Genomic DNA, 23,985 nt, shown 5'->3' with positions numbered 1-23,985 from the left:
CACACACAGAGAAAGATTAAGATAAGAAGTATTTTGGGGAAACCAGACAACTAAAACTTGGGCTCTTTGGTCCAACTGAGTTTATAGCTTTTAATTTTTTATTTATGGAGAATTTGTATGTTCCAAGTCTTTTTTATAGTTCCTCCTACACTGTATCTTATTTACCTCTTAAACTAAAAATACAAGCCACACAAGGGGCCAAAAGGTCTAGTTATTTCTGGTGCTGAACAGTGGATGCTAAATAAACATCTGTTAAGAAACCAATAGGTCGGCTTCAAATATGCTCCATAGATCAACATTACTGTCAGTCCAGAACAGCCATCCATGTAGAGACCCCACTCCTGTCCTGAGTAAACAATCTCCATCTTCAGTGAGAATTCACTCTGTTCCCCCTTTCCAGGATCTGGGCTCCACCCTAACAGTTTCTTTGGGAAGTAAGAATTCAAGAGAAAGCCTGGATCCATCCCTAAGGCCTCTTCAGAGGGCCCCATTCTTTTTTACTGGCCTTAGCTACATAGAGAAAGAGTTCTGCTAAAGCCCTTTTCTGGTCACTAAATAGAAGGTACAGCTGTGTGCCACTCGTCTGCCAGTCTCCAAGGTGGCAATGCACACTGAATACCATGTTCCCAGAAGCAGCTGTTACAACCCAGGCTCTGAGGTGTAGCCACTGATTCTCTTCAGTCTTGCGGTTCAGGGCATTTAATGAATGGAAATCCCAAACCTATTTCTAAATACTAAATTGCTTTCCCAGAGCTACATTATGTCGTCGTTTCTCCCACGACTGGGAAACTGCTTTTCTATTTTGTTTATATTTAAATGGTAGATAAACTTGAGACTGGGAGTGCTCATCAACTAGACCCTCTCCAGATGGCTCGACCAGGGCTAGTCGTGGTTCAAGCTAAGGGCGCCCAAGGACTCAAGGACACTGCTGAGCAGGGGATCTGCCCCTTTGTCCCAGCATTGGGTCTATTGACCCAATTAATTAAGCACACACTGGACCTTAATTATCTGGATAAATTAGACTCCCCAAACAGTACTAATCAATGATTTAATTAATTAAAATATTGCAAGTTGTTTAAAAAAATCCTTAATTGGTTCTTAAACTAGGATTCTGGCTTCAGAATGCCTGTAAACCCTCTAAATTACTTTATGTGTAAACTTTTGTGGAGGCAAGGGAATCTTTTGTGTACCTTCTTAACAAATTTCAAAGGGGTCTGTGATTAAATAAGAGGCTACAAACTTCCTTAATTGGAATGTGAAATTTCCTTAATTGGTATGTGACAATACATTCTAATTGTATCTGGCTTTTAAAATACGCAGTGATTGCTGACCAAGTTTCTTATCTTTCTCCTTCAACTTTCCAAATGCTTCGTAAAGGTTTTCATTACAAAGATACTCATTTACAGTATCTGACACACAATTCTCAAAATTTATGACAGGAGATTCAAATTAAAATGTAAATACATTACAATCATTACTTCAACTTGGGGTGTGTTTGATTATTTCTGTTAAATAGTCTAAAAGTTGTTCAGTTATAGCTTCTGATGAGATCCTCTGTCAACAATTTTCTTTTAATTTTAAAAATTAAAAATTTGTATATTTGCAAATGTCCAAACTCACCAAACTATGCATTAAATATGTGTAGTTCTTTGTATATTAATTATACCTCGATAAAGCTGTCTTTTTAAAGAAACCCAAATAAAGGAAACAAAAATTATGATTGAGAATAAGTTAATTAAATATAGGGCTTTATTGGTTTAAATTATACAATTAGAACCAGGAGCTCTGAAAATAAAAAACACACCCAACAACTTGGGTATTAAAACAGCAATGAAAATATTTCAAAAACAAAATGTAAAAACAGCGATCCTTAAATGGTGGATGCTGATGCTTGGTAAGTGAGAATCCCGGCCATACCATTTGGACTGGTGCATAAACACTAAAGCTGAGCTTCTCTGAGTTGGTTCTCACACTGTTAGGTTTTGAGTCTGTCTGGAATGGAGAGAATCTATAACTTTCTGGTCCCTGGCACTTCATGACTGGCCCCAAATATTCAAAGTTTAAGAGAAATCAGGTTCTCTTCTTGGATATGGAGGGAGGGAACAGAGGAAATTTACTCCACCATTCCCCTCTCCTTAGAGCTAGGGTTTTCACACTTGGATGCATATCAGAAAAATCTTGCTGCTCAGGCCACTCCCAGACCAATTAAATCACAATTCTGGGGCAGGTCCCAGGAACTGGCATTTTATAAAATGTCCTTAGGTGACTCCAATGTGTAACTGAGGTTGAGAACCACAACTCTAGCAAAGCATAAATAATTATTTTAGGATCAAATTAATATGAGACTCTTCCTTTGCTTCAGAGTGTTTTAAAGATGGCAGGAATGTCATTGTTTGCTCATATCACCATAATTCAGATTATGTACAAATAACCTTCTATATCTTTATCACAATAGATTTGTTCAAAATAAAATAGGCTGCATGCTATTGAATCCTGGAACAGAAAAAGGCATTCATGGGAAAACTGGTGACACTGGAATGAAGTCTGTAGTTTGGTAGCGATAATATGATAATATGATACAGTAATGTTAACACAGTTCGTAAAATATCAACACATTTGGGAAAGCTGGGTGAAGGGTACATGGAACTCTCTGTACTCCCTTTGCAATTCTTCTGTAAGTCTAATTATTTCAAAATATAAAGTCTAAAAATTAAATTTAAAAAAGAGAAGGTGGAGTTAGTACTAATGCTACAACATTGTGCATTGGCTTACAATATGAAATATCTGTGAACATAAAGTCCTGCGCTGTGTGCTTGGACACTTTATTCATAAGCACAACTTATGGGGCAAGAAAAGCTTAGAGAAACTTTCAATTTCCTGTCTGCATTCTGCTCTATATATCTTTTCTCCAGGCCCATTCAGATCCTACAAAATGTCATCAACAGCAGTTAATACTGAAAGACTCATATATTCTTGTATAAGGAATCACAGCGCTGGTGGCAATATCTTACACTTCTAGAGCACTGTACAGTTTATAACACATTCCAAGTGTTAGTCTTGCTTGATTTGCACGAGGAAATAGGCAATACATAGGGTATACCATGGACTGGAAGAAAGGATGAAACTTCAACTCCATTTGATTATAAAATGCACAGTGTAGTGCCTGCAGAAATCACACCCACACACACCCACACTTATACACACACATATGTCACAGGACAATGCACAATTTGAAATCACGGTTATTAAAAGATCTTATGTTAGTGTCCAGGGGCACATATGACAAGGCTAGTGCTACTGACAAGTGCGCATCACCCTAGACTAAGCCACCCCACAGGCACGGTTTTCACTCTTCCCTTTCTCACCAGGAAAGGGAAAAAAGTTCAGATTATCAAAGAGGCACCAGATGTTGTCAGGCCATGACTTTGCCCTGAGTCACGGCCGCCTCCTTTGTTCCTGTCTCCTGTCCTTCATTTCCTGGGGGCCCCTGACACTCCCCACTTCCCCCATGAGTCAGGTCCACCTGCCAGTTCTCTTTCAGGACTATCTGCAGCTGCTGCTCTTTCCCACTGACCTGCTGGCCTCCGGCCACTCCTGCAATTGCTGAAGAAACCCTCCCACCCAGGCTCGGGTGAAGGGGCTGGCGGTGACCACACTTTCTCTGGACTGTGCCAGGAGAGGGCTCACCTGCTCTTCCTAGCCCTAACCTCCCACAGAGCCCTCCAGCCGGCCAGTTCAGCTCCAGGGTGTGGGATGCGCTCGTCCAGCCTATCCTCACACACACGCCATCCTGGCCAACCCAGGGAACCGGGTCAGCCCAGACCAGGAACGACCGCGCCCCTCGCCCCTCGCCCCTTGCCCCTCGGCCCTCGATGGGCTGCACACCCCACTCTCCTTTCTGTGTTGTGTGTTCCTGCTCTTGCCCACCCCAGGGAAAGAATGACCTTCTACCTGAGAGCCGACTCCAGGCAGTGCTGTTAGGGCAGTGAATGGACACATTCAGCAGGTGTGTCTCTTCCTCGTTGGCCCAGGACAACATGCTCACTCTTAGATTCTTATTTATTCAAAAGGGAAACCTAACTGGGACTCATGGAGAGGTCATGGGATCTTTGAGAAGACTAACGGTACCTGGGAAATGTGAACGATGGGATATGATGAATCGAAACTTCTGGTTTCCTTCTAATTAGTGACAAATGTATGAATAGCAATGTCAGGGTTTACAGTGATTCTCAGGAGAAAGGGTAGAAACACCTGCACTGGTGAAAGTAGCTGTTTTTGATGTGTATTTGTCTTAAAGCATTGTTTTCATTACCCTGCTGGCTCCTTCCCAGCACAGCCCTCCATTCACAGTCGTGCTTACTTGGCTGTACCCACAGGCACCGCGATCCCTCTAGACCAGGGGCCCCCACTCCTGCCTTCCTTCTGGCTCAATTCCCAACACGATCAAGGCCAAGGCTGACCGGGGTCCTCTCAGCTTTCTTGAGGAAAATGTGACTGCTCCCGCGGCCTGTTCCCTGATCACCCCACCATCGGAATTGTCACTAATTCAGAAGGCAATTGTAAGTTCCCCTTTGCCCAAGATGGTCTCAATTTACACTGCCTTTTACTCCCAGGGCCTGGATCTGCAGTTCCCCAGGCTCAGCGTAACCAGGCGCAGACACATCTGATCGCCTCTCCTGCTCACCGACGTGCTGCCTCCTGCCCTTGCTTCTGCACCGTCCCTTCCTGCCGGCACCGCCTGGTTAATGATGCATGACCTCCCTGTACTGTCCTGCCCAGCCACCAACCGCCCCTGATCTATTAGTATTTTAGAAAATCATCTCTGTAACTCGAAAGATTTGCAGGAGTGTGTGTGTGTGTGTACACTCAGAAGAAAGAAAATTATTAAACTTTTGCTTAGACCATATTCTTATCTAGCAATCTATGCAGGTTTTTACCATACTCTTTTGCTAACTGTATAGAAGGAAACTTAAATTTTAGTAAAGTATTTCTTACACGTGTTGTAAAACACCGCTTCATAGAGCCAAACTGAAAGACCATTTTCATCAGACGAGTGATGTGAATTTCTGATTTTTATATTCTATTTTGCTTAGAGAGTGAAACTGCACAGATACTTTTCATTTTGAACTTATCATCAAATCCACTTCCTGTTATTGTTATTCCAACATTGGAGAGAAAGTTTAATTTCCAGAAGTTTTCATTTAACTTTAATAGAAAACAAACCCATGCGAATCTACTTAAAACAAACAAACAAACAAACAAAAAAGCATTTCGGTTCTGAACACGAACCTGCAATTTGATTGTAAGAACTAGTTTACCTAATAATTTCATAATATGAGCGTCACCCTAATTATATCCTTTGGCCGTTCCAGGCATGATCACAAGGCCTTTGAAATTCAAATGTTGAACTCAGACTAACCCCATACCACAGGACCCAAGTGGCCTGCAGCTGAGCTCACTGCTGACAGTTGGGACAGTGTGATTTCCAATTTCCCTTCAGGTTCTGGGGGCTCATGGGGCACTTACGTCTCATCTGTGAAGGCTATTCCAAAGTATTCCTTTTCCTTTAGATTGAAGTGAGATGCCACGAGGTCAAGCAGCTCCTTAGCCAAAAGCTTGGGCTGGAGGGAGAACAAAACGGAAAAAGGTTAAGTGATGAGAGATTACATTTCCTAAAACAGGCAATTTCCGATTTATATAATTTTGTAAAATGCAATGTCTCAGAGCTGTAGTACATTAATGCAAATGATTTTTATAAAACCCAAAGGAGCCCTGCCGGTGTGGTTCAGTGGTTAGAGCATCAGCCAGTGCACCGAAGGGTCGAGGGTTCGATTCCTGGTCAAGGGCACCTACCTGGGTTGCAGGTTTGATCCCCGCCCTGGTCGGGGCACGTGCAGGAGGCAACCAGTCGATGTGTTTCTCTCAGAGAGATGCTTCTCCCTCTCTCTCTTTCTCTCCTCCCTCTCTCTCCTCCCTCCCTTCCATTTTCTAAAAATCAAAGGAAAAATAACCTCAGGTGAGGATTAACAAAAATAAAATAAAACCCAAAGGAGTAGACAGTGAGGACACCACTGAGCAAACAGCCAAGGACAGGTGGAGACCTTCTGCCTGTCTCCTAGTAGTTTGTTCTATCAACAAATGGAGCTCGCTCGTCCACAGGGCTGTCAAACCGTGTCACTCTCCTCAACACAGCAGAACCTCACGTGGAACTGACAGGAAGGTGCCTTATTAAAAAATATATATACACACATAAATAAATATACATATTATATGTTATAATATATACTTATATGTTTTATATGTTTTAACATATATTTAATTATAATATTAGTATTAATGTTATAATGAATATATTCTATATTCTGTAATATATATTTTGTTGCATATATAATTTATACATATAACAAATATATTATAATGTATATTTAAAATATAGTAATATATTTTAAATGCTATAATATATTAAAATTATACAAATATTATAACCAATCAATTACATATTATATAATATCTATTATATACATGTATTTAACATATACTTATACAGTGTTTGCTATGTGCCAGGCCCTGTTCTAAACACTTTACAAATACCAGCCTCTAAAATTCTCATCGCAGCCCTACAAGGTGGTCCTATCATTAACACTATCTACGGGGAGGAAACGGGCATCCAGAGACTAAACATCTCTGTTTAAGTGTTAGAGCTGGGATTTGAATCCTGGCTCTGGAGCCTCTGCCCTCAAACACACTCTGTGCTCCCATAATTAAAAATCCAAACAATAAAAGTATCTTCCTGCAAAAAATGTTAACGTTATGGTCAAAGGGCCTTGGAAATAGTACTTAAGAATAAATGGAAAATTCACCTTCCATCTGCCTTTCCAAAGGAAACCAGCCTTCACCGAAGAAGTTTTTATCATAAACTCTTTCCTAAGCATCTCTGCCAATGTAAAGGAGTATACGAGAGCTTTAGGCACGAAGTCACTGTAGGTGCCTGCACTGTCAATACCTCACTCATTTGGGTCCATCACTGCTGACATGACCAGGTGCTGAGGTGGGGAGCTAGGAAAGGCTGTCTGATGGAGACACAGGCCTAATTTCTAAATTAGCCCCCAGGTCGGGTATTTGCAAGTGCACTGCCTTTGCTCTATGGCCACTACTCCATTCCAAGCTCACTCACTGGATGTTTCCAAGCTCAGAGCAAAACAGATTCCAAAAGAGAAAACGTATGCTATTTGTGTATGTACATGTATGTGCATTTAGACCCTTCCCGAACGTATTTCCTCTTCCGGTGGCTACTCTGTTGCACTTCTTGGTTAGGACAGTGGATAACACATGCAAATCGAAGTTTACTTGACAGTTTTAGAATTACCATACAATCCAGCAATTTTACTTCTGGGTATATATTCGAAAAGATATATGTACCCCATGTTCAGTGGGGCATTATTTATAGTAGCCAAGACATGGAATCAACATCAGTGTCCATCAATGAGTGGACAGAGAAGATGTGATACATATACAATAGAGTACTAGTCAGCAATAAAGAAGAAGGAAATCTTGCCATTTGCAACAACATGGATGGACCTGAGGGTATTATACTAAGTGAAATAAGTCAGACACAGAAAGATAAATACCATTATAATCTCACATATGGAATCTTTAAAAAATATATTAAAAATAAAAAAAAGAACTCATAGATACAGAGAACAGATAGCTAGCTGCTGAGGAGGTGGGGAGAGGTTAAAATGGGTGAAGGTGGTAAAAAAAAAGGAGACAGAATTACATGACAGTTTGGTTTCTTATTTCCCTTTTGGGGTGCTGCTCTGTAATGCACTGTCCCTGGCCAGATTCCTATGTTGAAGCCCTAACCCCAGTGTGATGGTATTTAGAGATGGGGCCGCTGGGATATGATTAGGTGTAGAGGAGGTCATGAGGGAGGACCCCATGATGAGAAGAGACACCAGAGGGCTCGCCTGCACTCTCTCCACCGAGAGAGGACACGGTGAGAACGGTGCCCTCTGCACATCAGGAAGAGCGCGCTTACTAGAATCCAACCAGGCTGGCATCCTGATCCCAGACTTTCAGCCTCCAGAACTGTGAGGAAATAAATTTCTGTGTTTAAACAACCTAGTATTTTGTTATAGCAGCCCTAACAGATTAAGACAAGTCGACTTCCTTTAATTCAACATTTATTGAGTGAGTGTCTAATATGTGCAAGGCTGCAGATACAAAATGAGCAGCATGTAGCACTTGCCAGTAAGACGTAAATTTTACCAGGGGCACAGAGTAAGGGTTGGTGTTCCTTTAAAAAAGCCAAAACTGATGGTTCACTATGCTGCCTCGCTCCTGGGCTCACAGGGTACCCGCCTCTGGGCCTCAACAACCGTCAGTTTACCAGTGAAACAGCTGGAAAGGACAGAACTGGGTTTGAATTGATGGCAGAGCTTCCTCCCTGCAGAAGGCATAAATCAACAGGAGAATTCATCCTGATAAATCAAAGCCACCTAATATTCTATGCTTCCATCCACACTATAATTTGAAAAAGTGAAAAAGCAATCTGTGACCAATAGGGAATTCAAGACTTTACGTGAAACCTCCCTTCATGAGTAGTAGCAGCCTACAACGAGGAATGCAGTGCAGCCCACGAGGCCCGTCTCAGAGCATCTCATAAATTACAAAGTGGAATCCAAGATGAGGGGGGCTTCTGAGGCGTCTAGCTATGTTTGCTATGCACTACTGCGGGTTGCTGTGTTGCCAGCACCACCTCCACCCCCAGAAGGTACCTGGCTGCCCAGATACAAATGTAGAGGTTATGACTGAATGAATATAAGGCAGCATGGCTGATTTTTAAATTGCAAAGTAGCATAATCTATTTGTCCAAATGATTGCCACCCCTTTCAAAGTAGTTTCAGTGTTTCTACGATGCCTACTATTTCTTAAAACATTTTAGATAATCTTTTGGGTTTGCCTTTGAAGCTTGTGTCCCATTTGTAAAAGAATCCTCACTGTGGATAAATCTACTTGCACTCAGAATGAATTTTTTTTCCCAAGTGACAAAAATCACTTGAAGTCAAGCCTACTGAACGGGGACAGAGAGGAAGGAAGTAAGCATGCTGGCTCAAAGTGATTTTATAGAATGAGGTGTGACTATAAAGTAATTATTGTGGGTTCTTGAGGGTTATGGTGAGGTTTCCAGCGCCAACTTAGAAATTATAGAAATAAGATTGCCTTCTCTTTGAGAGGTAAACTTTAAAGCCAACAGCTCAATAGAACTAATCAGAGAGACATAAATTTTCCCAGGAAGATAAAGAATTATGGTCATGCCCCACTTAACAATCAGGATACATTCCGAGAAATGCATCATTAGGTGATTTCATTGCTGCGGGAATACTGAGTGCAACTGCACAAACCTATATGATATAGCCTACTATGCACCCAGGCTACATGGTACATCCTAGTGCTCCTAGGCTACAAGCCTGTGCAGCATGTTACTGTACAAAAGAACATGAGATGAAATCAAGCACAAGAGAAAATGATGCAACCAAAATACACAGTAGACATGAGATGCATGAAGCAGCTGCCAGCATGACATGACATAGTGTGTTACAGCAAAATTTTTTATATGTAGAAAGGGCGCACTCTAACATAATGATAAAAAGTATAGTATAATAAATACATAAGCCAATAACATACTTGTTTATTGTCATTATCAAGTTTTATGTACTGTACGTAATTATATGTGCTATACTTTTATCTGACTGGCAGAGCAGTAGGTTTGCTCTCATCAGCATCACCACAAACACGTGAGCAAGGTGTTGAGACCATTACAAGGGCTCTGATGTCACTAGGTGATAGGAATGGTTCTGCTCCATTATTATAATCTATGGGACCCTGTCATATATGTGGTCTGTCGTTGACTGAGATGTCATGTGGAGCATGAGTGTACTCTCAGGGCTGGAACAGTTTATAACAGGATTAAATATAGCAATCATTCCATAGCGAGGGCAGGGGGAATAGAAGGTGTGTGTGGGAAGGGGGCTGGAGGAGCAGTTTGGGAAAGGGAGGTGAGCTGGGGAAGCAAACGTGGTCCTAGCCAACAGGCCTTGACTATCTGGGCTCTAGGGGTAAGGCCTTTTATGTGGCAGAAATGGGTCTACTTTAACTGATCATATCAAACACTCAAATTACCTATTTAGCTCTCTTCTTCCAATTCCACCCTTCCAAAGACCTTACCGAGGCATTGCTGCCTTCGATATGGTGCCGACCATCCTACATGATTGTGTGACCATCTCAAATAAGAGACCGTCATTCCTTTGCCAGTGAAAATTCTGGCCTGGAGATGTCAGGCAGGCTGGGTCCCAGCAAAGCCAGGGTTTCCGATGAAATCAATCTGGCCTCGAGGTCACTGTTAACCCTCTGCCATCCCACCTCTGCTGCCTCTATTTCCTGGGCGAGAGGTCAATGTTCACTTGAACGCAGTACACTGACACTTCAGACATCAGTACTACATTTTAGATATCAGAGCTCAATTATAATATAACCAGTACTTTGAACCTGGTTAATGTGAGTCTTCTCCCGAAGATGGAAAATCAGGTTTCTGAGCCTGTAGAGCTAAAGATCTGACTCAACACACTGAAGAAGTCACCAGAGCAATGGAGCCTCCCTAGGAGCCTCTTGGAGACGGATGTTTGGCCTTTCCGTGGTGATAAAACTCTACAATTTAGCCTGTTGCCATAAACTTTTTTATGTTGGAACTTCCTCAGTGAGAAAATTGTTTTCTTGGCGACTCATAAGCTGAAGGCAACTAAAAGGCTTATAACCGGAATAAACATGACCTCAAACTCACTCTTTTCAATGACTGCACCCATTTGGATGCCTATCGGTTGAAAAAAATGTTTTAAGTTACTCTCGTTACTTCCCAATGAAGAGAAGCTTACATTTATTACCCACAACCTACAAATGGGAAAATAAAGGCATTTAAGGGGTTGATAACAGATCTCAGAAGATGTGGACATTACAACTCCCAAATTTTAAGTCCCTTTGAAAGCTACACCCTATACAATTATTGCATCATTATGTTGTACCCCTGAAAATAATGTTATATATCAATTATACCTCAATGATAATAATTTAAAAAGCCACCCTATATCTTTCCCTGCGACTGCTCCATCAGTGACAGCACTCCCACCAGCTGGATGGACATGTAGTGTGAGTGAGAAATAAAGCTCATTGTGAAGCCGCTGAGACGCTTGGGGCTGTCTGTTATCAACAGCATAACCTAGCTTATCCTGACCGACCAGGCACCAAACCTTTACTTCTCTGTATGGTTGGTTGAAAGGCATTGAAAGCATCAGTCCTATGATTTCCTGATCTTGCAGACTAAGACAATATCCTACCTTGACGGGACGATGATTAATGTACTATGCTGTTCCAAACTTTCCTTAAACTAATTTAGAGAAAGTTGCTGGGTAAGCAGAAAGCTTTGCCCTCTTCTGTACTTTGAAGGGATGTTTACAGAATCCTGCTGATTATAATTTGACAATTACTTGTGCTATAAACATCTGTGGAGTTTGCAGGGATCAGGCTGGGAGCGAGGCCAGAAAGGCAGTAGCCCAGTCAAGCTCTACAGGGCAAACTGGCCAGGGCCTCAAGGTGGACCCGAACAAGGCAGCGCTGTGCATCTTGGGTTAGAGGCAGCCTGTTCTGGGTCACTGGCGATGTCCTGGCCCTATGAGGTCACTACAGGGCGGGGCAAAAGTAGGTTTACAGTTGTGAGTACATTAAAGTTTATTTTTGTATTATTTATTAATTATTGCATTATTTTCCATAAGAACAACTGTAAACCTATTTTGGTCCTGCCCTGTACATTTAAGACTGACTTTCTCTCAGCCTACAATTAACGTTGTTCACTCAAAGGCTTCTGGGAGGAGGGCAGAGTAACTCCTTGTCATCACTGGTCCGACTCTACCACCCAGATCTGAGTTCCTGAGGGCTCTGGGCTTTTCCAGTGGGAAACCATGCACATGTCAGCACACACAGGGCTCTGGAACAGGCCTGCCTACTTCTCCGCCTCCTTCAGAGGTGGGGCAGGATCAGACAGTAATGATCCAAAGACCACTTCCCACAGCTGCAGGACCCTCAAGGGCTCTAGGCACACACCCTGACAATGAGCCTTTAAGGCGATCTCTGTGAGCTGGTCAGGCAAAGTCTGGGGAGAGGAGTCTGATGATGAGGTGGCACCCCAGCACCTCTCAATCCTCCACAGAATATTTTTACTGTCACTCATCCATTATACCACCACTTTAAACTCACATGGCGACACCCAGACAGAGGCTCTCAGGCAAACTGTGTCACCTCTTTGAGCCTCAGGGCTCTCGTCTATAAAAGGATGAACTGGGTTGATGAAATGGATTCATGCCTAACAGAATTATTCTTTTTTATTAAATGTAGCTTCTTCCTTCCCTAAAAACTGCCCAGCCTTCTCAAGGGTCTGTTTACTCATTTGAAAAAAACTTTATGACCATTCTGGATCCAGCCTTGATCTCTTAAATCAGTCAGCTGACATATTCTACCTTTCTTATATCATCTCAGGCAAGTCATTTCACCTCTCTGTACTTGAGCTTCCTCAACTGCAAAATGGGGACGATGACTCTACCAGAGTCACAGTGCTGGATTCAGGTTAAATGGGTCAATACCAATCTACACAAGGGGCTTAGGACAGTGCCTGGCACAGAGGGAGTGCTCTGTGAGTTCACTGTTGTTTCAGACCCCCGTACCTCATTTATGAATTATGATAATAAACTTCTAGATGGTATCAAATGCCAGCCTGATATTTAAAGCCACTCTGATTATAGGTCCAGCTTACCTAGTCAACCTCATTTCTGTCCAATTACCTACAAAAATCACTCATTTCTGTTCAATCTATTTGTATTGGACTAAAGAAAACACCAATCTCATTTTTATTTCCATACCCTTGCTCATTCCACCCTCTTTTCTCCCCCTTCTCATTTAAATTTTGTCCTGCACAAGGCCACTTCTTCCAGAAAGCCTTCCTTGACCATCCACCTCCAAATGGTGTTTTTCTCTTCTGAATTCTTCTAGCATTTACCACGTGTATGTACCTCATTCACCCTTGGCATGCATGCTTTGTGTTGAAATAAATTTATTTTAATTGAAAAAATGTTTTAATTGTGGTAAAATACACACAGTATACAACTAATAATCCTAACCATTTTTAAGTGTATAGTTGCATTGCTGTGCAACTCATCTCTAGAACATTTTATCTTGCAAAACAAAAACTCATCACCATTAAACAATTTCCCATTCTCCACTCCCACCAGCCCTTGGTAACCACCATTCTACTTTCTCTCTATGAATTTAATTTCTTCATATACATGAGGAATCACAAAATGTCCTTTTGTGAATGGATTATTTCACTTAGCATAATGTCCTCAAACTTCATTCACGTTGTAGTACGTGTCTGAATTTCCTTCCTTTTTAAGGTTGACTAATATTCCATTGTATGCATGCAACACATTTTGTTTATCCAGTCATCTGTCACGGGACACCAAGTTTGCTTCCCTGTTTTGGCTTCTTCGAATAATGCTGCTATGATAACACAGGGTGTGAATTTTCTGTGACATGATTTGTTACACCCTGTAGTTGGCCAATGGTGGCATCCAAAATGGTATGGACACATCCTAACCCCTGTAACCTTTGAATATTACCTAACTTTACGACAGCTGGAATTAAGATTCTTGAGAGGAGGAGATGATCCTGGATTATCCAGGTGGGCCCCAGATGCAATCACAAGGAGAGAGATAGGCAGTTTTGACACAGAGACAGAAGAAAGCGGGAGAGTTTGGAGTGATGAAGCCACACGTCAAGCAAAGCTGGCAGCCAGCAGAAGCTGGAGGAGGCAAGGAACGAATTTTGCCCTCAAGCCTCCAGAGAAAGCACGGCTCTGCTGACAGCTTGATTTCAACTTCTGTCTTCCAGAGCTGTGAAAGAATCTTTTCTGTTACATTAAGCCACCAAGTTGGTGGTGATCTGTTACAGCAGCCACATAAAACTAATACATACCTTAAGACTGAAACCCCAAAGAACTCTTACCCCCACAGCACTTGGCATACACTACCTAATCACGGGAAATTCAGTATTTGCTGGTTGTTTGAGGTATGAGTAAACTGGGATCGCAGTTGAAAACCCGTTATTAGTATTTGCTTCTGTCTTTACAGCACAGTGATGTGGACAAAGAAGTCACATGCAGGTGGACAGCCTTTGTCTCCGAGCTGACCCTGGGTCAGCCAAGGGCACAGTGGGCTTCTCCTCAGTGAATACTCCCCTCAAGCCCCTTTCTGTCACCCACCATTCCCTTGGGGATCTCCGAGATTCTAAATCAAAGGAATTGTCAGTTCTGAATTAACCTCATTAAAAAATTTAAAACATCAAATGCCTCCCATCTGTGCTTCCAGAAACCACGGTCTGAAGACTGACCCTGTCACCTCTCCCTCCTCCCCAAGGCTGTTCTGGACAATTTGTTTTGCGCACAGTGACCTCTGGGCTGCCAGGTGACAGCTCCATGGCTGGGCCCCAGGACCCCTGAAAGGCGATTCCCTGCCTGTAGAAGTGGCTGCAGCCATGGAGCGCAGGGAGGTCAGGTGCTGAGGATGGGCAGAAGCACGGTCGGCCTGCCCTTCCTTTCCAACTTTCCTGAAAGCCTGAAGGGAGAGATGGGAGCGAGGAAGGGAGGCTCTGAGTAAATGATGCGGCAGCACGATGTCTCTTTAAAGCCCTGCCTTTACAGTGTTCCCTGCAGCAGCTGGAGCCCGGCTCCTGCCCTCCCCATGCCCCTGGGGGCATGGCAATAAGCAGGCAATGCTCATTGGCTGTTTAGTATCCCGGGGTGATGGACAGAAAGCATGAGGTCATTCTGCACACAGACAAGGGTTTGGCTGCTCCCCTCCAGGGCACGCTCCTGCTGCTCAGGCTGGTTGGCTGAGAGGCTGCTTCCTTTCTGCCCTCTCTGTGCAGCTCCTGGGTTCTGGGGAGGCTACTTTCTTTATGACTGACGTGGAGGACAACAGGGCCTGTGCTCTTCTGGGCAGGCTGGGGAGGCAGGTCCTAAAGCTATGTGGGTCCTGCCAGGAGAACATCTCTCTATCTTGGAGGTCCCCATCAGCCTGAACCCCAACTCATTAGTGGACTTGAGGTGAACGCTTTCTCTCCACCCAGCTCAGGAGTGACCAGCAGCAGAATACTTCAACAAAGTTGGTCGAAGACATGGTCAATACTAAGTTTCTGTTTACTGGGTGTGGCCTGGGTTCCAGAGCTGCCCCAGGTGCTTTACAGGAACTGATGGAGTCAATCCTCACCCAAAAAGCAGATGCCAAGGATTACCCCCATTTATAGAGAAGCAGCAGGAGCAAAGAGCGAGTCACTTGCCCAACGCACCCAGCTACAAACTGGCAGACCTTAGCTCTACAGTAAGGTGGGCGTAGGTCACCCACGAATGCTGGATTACATGAAGAGTCAGACAGACAGCTACCCAACCCGCTTCACTTCCAGGGGAGGGAACCAAGTCTCAGGGGGTCAAGAAGCCTGTCCCAGGACAAGGGAGGTCAGCTTAGCTGCCAGCACAGGTGGGACGAGCACGCCAATGCCTGCCCAGCCTTTCTGCTACTCCATTAAAGTGGAGACTGAGCAGGTCATACCAGGAGAGGCTGCAAAGTTCTGAAGCAGGAGGGAAAAACAAAACAAAACAAAGTGCATCAGTGACAAGGTGGTCCTCAGAGGCAAAAAGCGGTCAGTGGCCCACATTAGGTGAACGTCCAGATTTCCTGGCCCCTCTTGCTGCTGCTGCCCCCTCCCCCCAGCACAGTGATCTTGTGCAGGCTGGTGACTGCTGGGTTCTGGGATGCAAGCTTCACTTACACCATCTCATTTAATCTTCAAAGCAAACCTGCAACATTTACTGATGGGGATACTGGGGCTTAGAAATGCTAGTGTGCCCAAGGTCACAATCCCCCAAGGGCACATGCGGGGCTCCCGTCTGGGGCTGCCTCTGAAGTTTTGGTTTTACACACTGGGGTACAGATCCAGCAAGGAACAAACAGACCAAGCAGCATGGGTCTGAAGCTGCTTTTTCTAAATGCAATAAAATATTGCCAGACAATAAGTTCCCAGTGGGCAGGGATCAGGTTTAGCAATACTATAGCCCTGCACCCTAGCACAGTGCCTGCCACACTGTAGACACCTAATAAAGGTTGCATGTTGGTGGGGTAGACTAATGGGTCATTCATTATTTAATCGTTCCACAGACCCAGCAGGGAAGCTGACCACAGGAGAGGGTGAAAGCTTCACACTCTCTCCAGGCTGGTTTGAAGCACAGAACTGCTAGGCAGAGACAGTGGTGCTGCAGGGAGCTGGATGGGACCAGATGCCACATGCTCAGATGTGAGGGTGGCCAGGTTTCAATCTCATCATGTGCCTCCAGGCGCCCAGGAAGGAGGTGGTGATGCAACCTTAGGCAGCATTACTGTTACTCGTGAATGCAGGAAAGGAGGTGCGGTGTCCCTATTCCTAACCCTATCTCAGTGCACCAATTCCTCCTAGCCCGTTTCCCTGCCACTATCTATAATCACAATTGGCTCCTTTAATCGATTCCCTCCAGCTCCTCCCCATTCTCTCTCTCTCTATTTAACTCTGCCATTTAACCCAGGATGGGGGACTCCCAGGAAACACCTTATTGGTTTTCCAGTTGTCTCCTCTCACCCTCCACCCAACCTCTATACTATTCTTCTACACTACTCTTTACACTAGTTTATTCCCTGGCTCTCGTCCTATTTCCACATTGTTTCTTCCTCGTTTTGCTAAGATATACCCTGTCTCAGGTTCAGAGAAGTTGGGGTTGCTATCAGTCTGGGAAGCCAGTCTCTTCCATGCATTTGAATGATGCCCGATGGGAAGGCTCTGACAGGCGTACATAATCATTGCTCCTCTAGAAATGCAAAGTACTTCTGCCAGCCAGCTGGGGAGCCCACTGTATTCAGGATCCACCCCCCTCGGGACTCAGCAGCGGGCAGGTGTTCATTAGGGAGCGCATGCTAATTAACATAGAAACCCCCGGACTCCAGCCTGCTCGGGGCAATGTCATAAGGACAGCTCATCCAGGGTGGCTCCCCTCGGCAGCCGCTGCATCAATGAAACGATAACTGTTTCAGTGATGTGAAAACACAAATAGACACAGTACTCAATGTGCCCCTCCCACATAGGGCTGTCAGGTCTGCAGTCCCAATTCAGACATTTCTAGCAAACATGGGGGTGCAAAGGTTCCTGGGATTCAAGCTTCATCTTCCACGGTCATGTCTACCCCTTCCATTTATTCCCTTTAACAAGGAGCCTGCCCTGGATACTCTGCTATGACCCTACCTGTCCTACGGTGAGTAATAAATTACTATTCTGGATGTAAACTGTCCACATATTTACCAGGTGAAGTGAGTTCTCCAGGATCAAACTGGAAGACTGGTGACCCTTCCAGTGGGCCAAATGGCACAGGACCAATTCAAGCTCGAGGTCTTTATAACACTGCATACTGAATGACTCCCTTCCCCGGGTGCTCAGGAAAGGGTGGGGAAGGGTGTCCTCCAAGAGCACAGGAAACCGGAGGTCTGAAGCAGGCTCTGTGTGGGACAGATGGAAGTCATGAAGCCTTAAGCATGTTTCAGACATTCCAATAAAGTTTCGTGCTCAGCAGGGGCGAGGAGCTCTGAGGAGTTTCATTAATAAAGGTGTGTATGGCAATTGGGCAGGAGGAAGAGTAAGGTGGGGCCATTTTCAGGGACAGGTGAGCTGGTTGCTGCTACCTTTCCAATGTACGTGGGGTGTGGCTCACATGACACCTGCCATCCTTTGCCTAGAGTGTGGCGTGGCTGGTGTTCAAACAATGTGGCTTGCCTTTTAGGGTGATGATAGTGAGAGTGAGGAGTTGCAAGGGGTAAAATAAAAAATATACACACGCTGTGTGTGTGTCCATACAAACTAATATTTCTGTGATTAATCTTAAAATGTAAGTGCCCTTTTAATACAATCTAGACAGTGGATTTGTGGTCAGACCCCAGGGCTTAAAAACCCAGTTCTATTTGATGCATAAAGCAATCAGCATTTCCTTTTACTTGGAAAAGGCTGGGAGGATAATATCTACCTCACAGGGTTGTTGCAAGGATTCCAAAACTGATCATTTATAAAGTACCTAGTGCATGGAAGGTGCTCAGTAAAAGCAGGTTCCCCTTCTCTCCTTCAATCGGTAACTGAATCCCCACAGAAATTACTTATCCCTCATCACTACTCTGATCAGAATCTAAATCCTCTTTTGAGTGAACTGTTATACCTTTTATTTCAGAAATCGTGAATAAGTCATCACTACACAGTAAGGAGAACAGAAAGCAGACGACTTCCCTTGGAATTGAACTTCCTGAGGCAGACTTCCCCTAAATAGCACAACTCCACTCCCAGTGTCTGCCCAGTGACAGCCGCCTCCATGCACTGGAGTAATTTACCTTCTCACACCAGTCCCTGCCTCCTGCTTCTCTGGGGTTAAAATGGCATTTACTGGCTAAGGAAAGAAGAGAAAGAAGTTCCCCATTTCAGAGATACACCCGGGGACACGGCACTGGCTTCCCATGTTTGTCAGCATTTTAATTTGGAAGTTCCCCAAGTTTCCTCCCTGTGGGTCCCTTCCCCATGGCTCTTGCAAATTGCTGGCAGGTGCCTGCTAGAGAGATGCACCAGGGTCTACCAGTGATGTCATCTCCAATATAATTAAAAAGGCACTCTCAATGGGGTCTGAGGGGGATGAAAAAGTGCACAGGTACTGGTTTCCCAGGAGCTGAAGGAGAGATTAATTTATGGCTGCAAAATATTTATTCCTGAAGAGCAGTTTCATTAAAGTGAGACAGGCGACAATGCAAAAAGGCAGCCCCCTCCCTTGCGCCATGCTAATTAAGTGGATGGGAGCAGATGCTGTGCCCCGGGGGGCCACCGAGAAATCGTGAGCTTATAAATACCCTCATTTTCAGATCAAAAATACTATCTTACTATTTACCTGCAGCCCCTAGCCCCCACTTCCAGAAGATTTGAAGGAGGCTTACACCATTTTAAATGGTATGAAAGGGGGATTAAGAACATAAATGAGACAGAGTCCACTGAAGACAATCAGGCTATGGGATAAACTAATGCCTGCAGCTGGCACAGAGCTCACCAGGATACACGGGCAGACGGGAGCAAGGGGCTGAGCTCACACACAGGCAAGCCTTTCCTGGGAAGTACACCCAAGAAGGAATTTATGGGATGGTTCCGCACGTAAATAAGGGACAGCAGGCAGCCGTCTTCAACCTGGTTCCTGGGAAAACGAAAATGCAGCTCACAGGAACTGCCTAGTTCAGCCCCTATGGTGCCCAGGACACAAGCTCTCTGTGCCCCACGCTCCTCACTTGGGGCAGATGTTAAGGAGATCTTCTGAAACCCGGTGGGATACTGTGGGAGAGACCTTATGTTAGATATTTATATAAGTGAATTTGGCCAGGAATTTTGGAGGCAGTATTTTATTAGGTTTTTAACACATGCTAAAGGCGGCCATTAGGCAGCTTGGCACTGATATTCTGTCTTGGTTCTGAAGCCAAGTCACATAAGGAGTATGAAGTCAGTCCCAATTCAGGCAAAGCAAAACAGCTCTCTGTGGCCTGATAAGGCGAGAGGAAGGAATCACGTCCAAAAAATCACATTCAAGAAAGCGAGAGCAGGTGAACTGAGCCAAGTACTCCTGGATCTGAGGGGGATGGATTAGAGGTGCGGTACAGTCCACCAGGAGGCAGGGAATGGCCTGGCCCACATTCGTCCTTGGGTAGGTCTGCAAGCACACCCTCGGAGATGGGCAGGGGGAGGCCCACATGCTCGGAGGGAGAGGGGGTCCCTCTGCTGTGCCACCTGCTTCTCAGGAGCCCTGCTCCTTACGGGGGCTCACTACTGCACATCTATTCCTGTGGCCTCCATGTCTCTCCCCTTTCCCTACTGCCCAAACTACCTCTTATTAAAGACCCTGCAAGGTAATAAGCACTCTGCAGAGAGAGCTGCCTTGATCTCTCCACATCCTTCTCTCTGGTGCCCACCCTGGCCGACCTAGCGGCTCGGTGACTGAGCTCTACACTCAGAGAGGACTGTCAGCCATTCCTGATGCACTCGTCCCACAGCAGTTTCATCTTATTCACAATCTATTTCTTTTCAAGAGTGACCACATCGTGGGAGCAGAAATTATCTCTCTGCAAACATCTTTGTTTCCACAAAGCCTGGTCCAAATGTTCAATGTTAAATGACTGCATGGTGGACGGACGGACGGACGGACAGACTGATGGATGGATGGATAGATGCATGGATGGATGGATGAGTGAGGTGGAGATAGGATTTGAGCAAGAGAAGCTTTCATACTGATAAAAACCAGTGTCCCCTGAGTTCCACTCGCAGATCAAGGCCCTTCTCAATCTTCACATGGGCCTTGGGGGAGCTCACCTCTTCTCCTGGTTCTAACTCCACCCAATTAAAGTTTCCCCAAAGCCACAGAGACTTCTTCCTCAGAAGCATGAGACAGGCATCTTCAACTGCTGGGATCTCCACTTGTTCATTAGGACTCTCCTGGACTTTGGGCCAACCCTTCTCTCAGTGGCTTCTCCTCCAAGTCCCAACCACCCTTAATAAGCAGAGCTGAGGAAGTGAGTGTGTGTGTGTGTGGGGGGGAGGGGGGGGTGTCTTTTAGTGGGAATAAAGAGAAACCAGGATGAAGGTGCACACCCCAGTCTGTGCTCTTGTCACCAGCCTGCCTCTTCATGTCAAAATCATTTCATCAAAATAAATCACGGGCCTGGCAGTGCCGCCTGCAACATTTAACTTGAGGACCTTCAGTGAGAAGATTTGCATGCAACTCGGAAGACCCCCCCTGACCCCTCCTCGGGAGGGGGTTAGCACCCAGCAATGGTCCATCTGAGGATCGGACCGTGTACTTCTCCATCCTGCCCTCGCTTACTCTCTTTAAGGCCTTACATTTTCCTTTCCAGAGCAGCAGCAATACTCTTTACATTCATAATAGTGTGTCAGTTTGCAGAGAGCGAAATTATCACAGGCTGTGACCCCATGGCAGCAAGTGTCACTGGTTACTAGGCAGGCTGTCCTTTGGGCAGGAAGCTGTCACTCCTGGCCCCCCTTTCCTTCACTCTTACAAGAAAGGTCAGTCGAGGGCCCAGGTCACACACATGAAAGAGATTCTGTTGTCTATATTGCTGCCTTTCAAAAGCTCTCTGAAAGGCTCCTATCAAAGATGTCAAGGATTTGAGATGGCACCAGCATCAGAATGAGATAGTGAAGAAATAATGAAAATATGGTGTCTCTTCCCCCCAGAGCTTCTTTAGTGATGGTGCAGTAGAGAGAACCCTGGGCCCACCAGAGACCCAGGTGCTGACCTGATGGTGCTGGCCACACAGTTCTAAGGTTCCAGGAGCAGAGGTGCTGGGATACGCAGTCAACTTCCAACTGCTTCATTTCACCTAGTCCCGCCCCTGCAGAACCAGCATGAGGCTGCAATGAATCCTGGCACCGCCTCTAACATGTTATAAGAGGCTGAAAGGGAAGTCTGATTCTCTAAGTTCATGTTCAGGGTTATAAAGAGTGTGTGTGTGTATGTGTACCTGCACACACACATGCGTACACACACGTGCATTTAGTAGTGTAACTTTTGATTTTAAAATTACTCCAGACCTACAGGACACTTTTCGGCTAGACAAGGAGGTACAGAGAGAGGTGAGATCCTCACTTCCAGAGTCCCTACTGGGTTTTTAGACCAAATACGATTTCTCTGGGTCCCCCATTAGAGCTCCTCTGGAAAACAACTATCTCATGAGCTGCCACCTGGAGGCCTGGGCATTAAATCACGACCTTCAGAGCCTAGGATCACTGTCAGTAAACCAGAGCGCTTTGGGGTCAGAGACCTGGATTGGAATCATGGCTCATGAACTGCTGCGCGGTTGTGGCCAAGCAGTTTTAATTTCTCAGAGCTTCAGCTTCTTTTCTGTAAAATGCATATAACCTTATGCATGCTGCGAAGATGAAATAAGACAGTATGTGCAAAATGGAATTCGATTCTCAACACATTATTACTGAATGCTTGTTAATTCCACCTACACTTTCTCTGTGTACTTCTCAGTCTACACCCCAACCCACGTCCTCATTTCACATTGCCTTCTTTGGGTAGTAGTTCCCCTAAGTTGTCATCACTGGGGAAGAGCCTGGCATTTACTGGAGGAGAGGCTGCATTATTGTGCGATGGTCCTCCTATATGGGTGGACTCTATCAGAATTCATGAAACCCAGAACCTCAGGACCTTCTTAGCTGAGCCAGAAAAACATCTCCTCTTCGCACATCATCTTCAAGACTTTCACTTTCTTAGTCAGAGAGCGGAGGGAAAAATAAACAGCAAAACCAAAACCAAAACCCTGCCCTGACTTGCATTCTAACGCATGTCAGGTGGGCTTTGGAGATGAATTGGACCAGGAGAACCGGTTCTCCCCATTCAGGTCCCTGAAGAGTCAACCCAGATGCTGCGTTTCCTAATGCTCTGGCTACATCTTTCTGCACCTCTTCAAAGATACATCCTAAGCCCTGGACGGGTAGCTCAGTTGGTTAGAGTGTCACCCTGATACGTGAAGGCTGTGGGTTCAATCCCTGGTCAGGACACATACAAGAATCTACCAATGAATGCATAAGTAAGTGGAACAATAAATCAATGTCTCTCTCTCTCAAAATCAATAAATTAAAAAAAGAAAAGATACATCTTAGGCCATCCTTTCAAACTTCTTGATTTAAGTGCCCTCCTCGTGAACCAACAGCAATAACAGTCAAGGACTGTACACTCTACTCTAAAATTTGTTCCTCCAAACAAATTTGGTGCTTTGGTATCCTGGTGCTTTGTGCAGAGCTGGAGGTTCCAGATCTGGGCAGGCAAGAGGTCTGGGCAGGATGTCACCTGGATGTTCTAAATTAGTGATTCCCAGCTTTGGCTGCACAGGAGGATCACCTGGGAAGTTTAAACAGTCAGAGCTGCCTGAGGCCCACCCTAGAAAGGGTCTGACTTAATTAGTCTATGAGGGGCCCAGATATCAATAGATTCTAATGTGCAGTTGGATTGAGATTCTGCTCTAAAGACTTTTATTTATGATGCTCTCAGAATTCTGACATCTGGCAGTTTACAGGCTACATCACATACATGGTCCTGCTGGATGCAGTGCGGCCTTTATGGAGCACCCACCATGCGCTGGGAGGTGGGCTAGGTGCCGAAGGGCATGATAGGGAGCCACTGTCCCAACCTTAAGGAGCTCACAGTGAGGCAACCACAGCTACAGATACTTACGGGCACCCAGTGCCAGGTGGTTAAAGCCTCCACTCAGGAGCCACTCACCGCTGTGGCCTCAGGCAAGTTAAGTGAACTCTCAATAAAACAACAGTATCTCACCCTCCTGTTGTAAAGATTAAAAGGTTTACAACAAGTAAAGCCTTAGGATAGTGTCTGGCATCTCATAAGGTGGTTAGAAGTGCTCAATACTATACACATTATTGCAGTTAAGTTCTCAACAACCATGAGGCTGGCAGAATCATCAGTGTTATTCCTACAGGAAAGGTCGCTCAGCTGCTATATGGTGGATCTGGGCTTCAAACCTGGGCAGTCTGACTCAGCTCCTGTGCATTTAACCACGAGGAAGCTGCAACTCCTGCTTCTGCTTATGGAGAAGAGAATTAAAAACCAACAAACAAGCCACTAAATTCAACACAGTAGGTAGGGGCTGTCATAAAAGGAGGGCCTGCAGGACTCAATGAGACCTGGGCCAGTGAATGATAACACAGGCATGGACCTATAAAGGCAGATAATGAACCTCTGAGCCCTGAGCGTTGTCA

At 44.9% G+C, this 23,985-nt stretch overlaps 1 protein-coding gene across 6 annotated transcripts in view; it reads right to left on the bottom strand.

The window, feature by feature from the left end:
• FRMD4A (FERM domain containing 4A) overlaps positions 1 to 23,985 on the bottom strand; it is a 441,288-nt gene that overhangs the window by 151,709 nt on the left and 265,594 nt on the right. For all 6 annotated transcript variants that reach the window (XM_016210040.2, XM_016210038.2, XM_016210036.2 and 3 more), the window contains exon 3: positions 5,527 to 5,621. In XM_016210040.2, the coding sequence (XP_016065526.2) occupies positions 5,527 to 5,621 (95 nt within the window). The remainder of the gene's footprint in view (positions 1 to 5,526; positions 5,622 to 23,985) is intronic.

Source organism: Miniopterus natalensis, chromosome 1 (assembly GCF_054644295.1).
Source record: "Miniopterus natalensis isolate mMinNat1 chromosome 1, mMinNat1.hap1, whole genome shotgun sequence".
Taxonomy (NCBI): Eukaryota; Metazoa; Chordata; class Mammalia; order Chiroptera; family Miniopteridae; genus Miniopterus; species Miniopterus natalensis.
The sequence above is the reverse complement of the archived record's forward strand: the minus strand, read 5'-3'. Positions and strand labels throughout refer to the sequence as shown.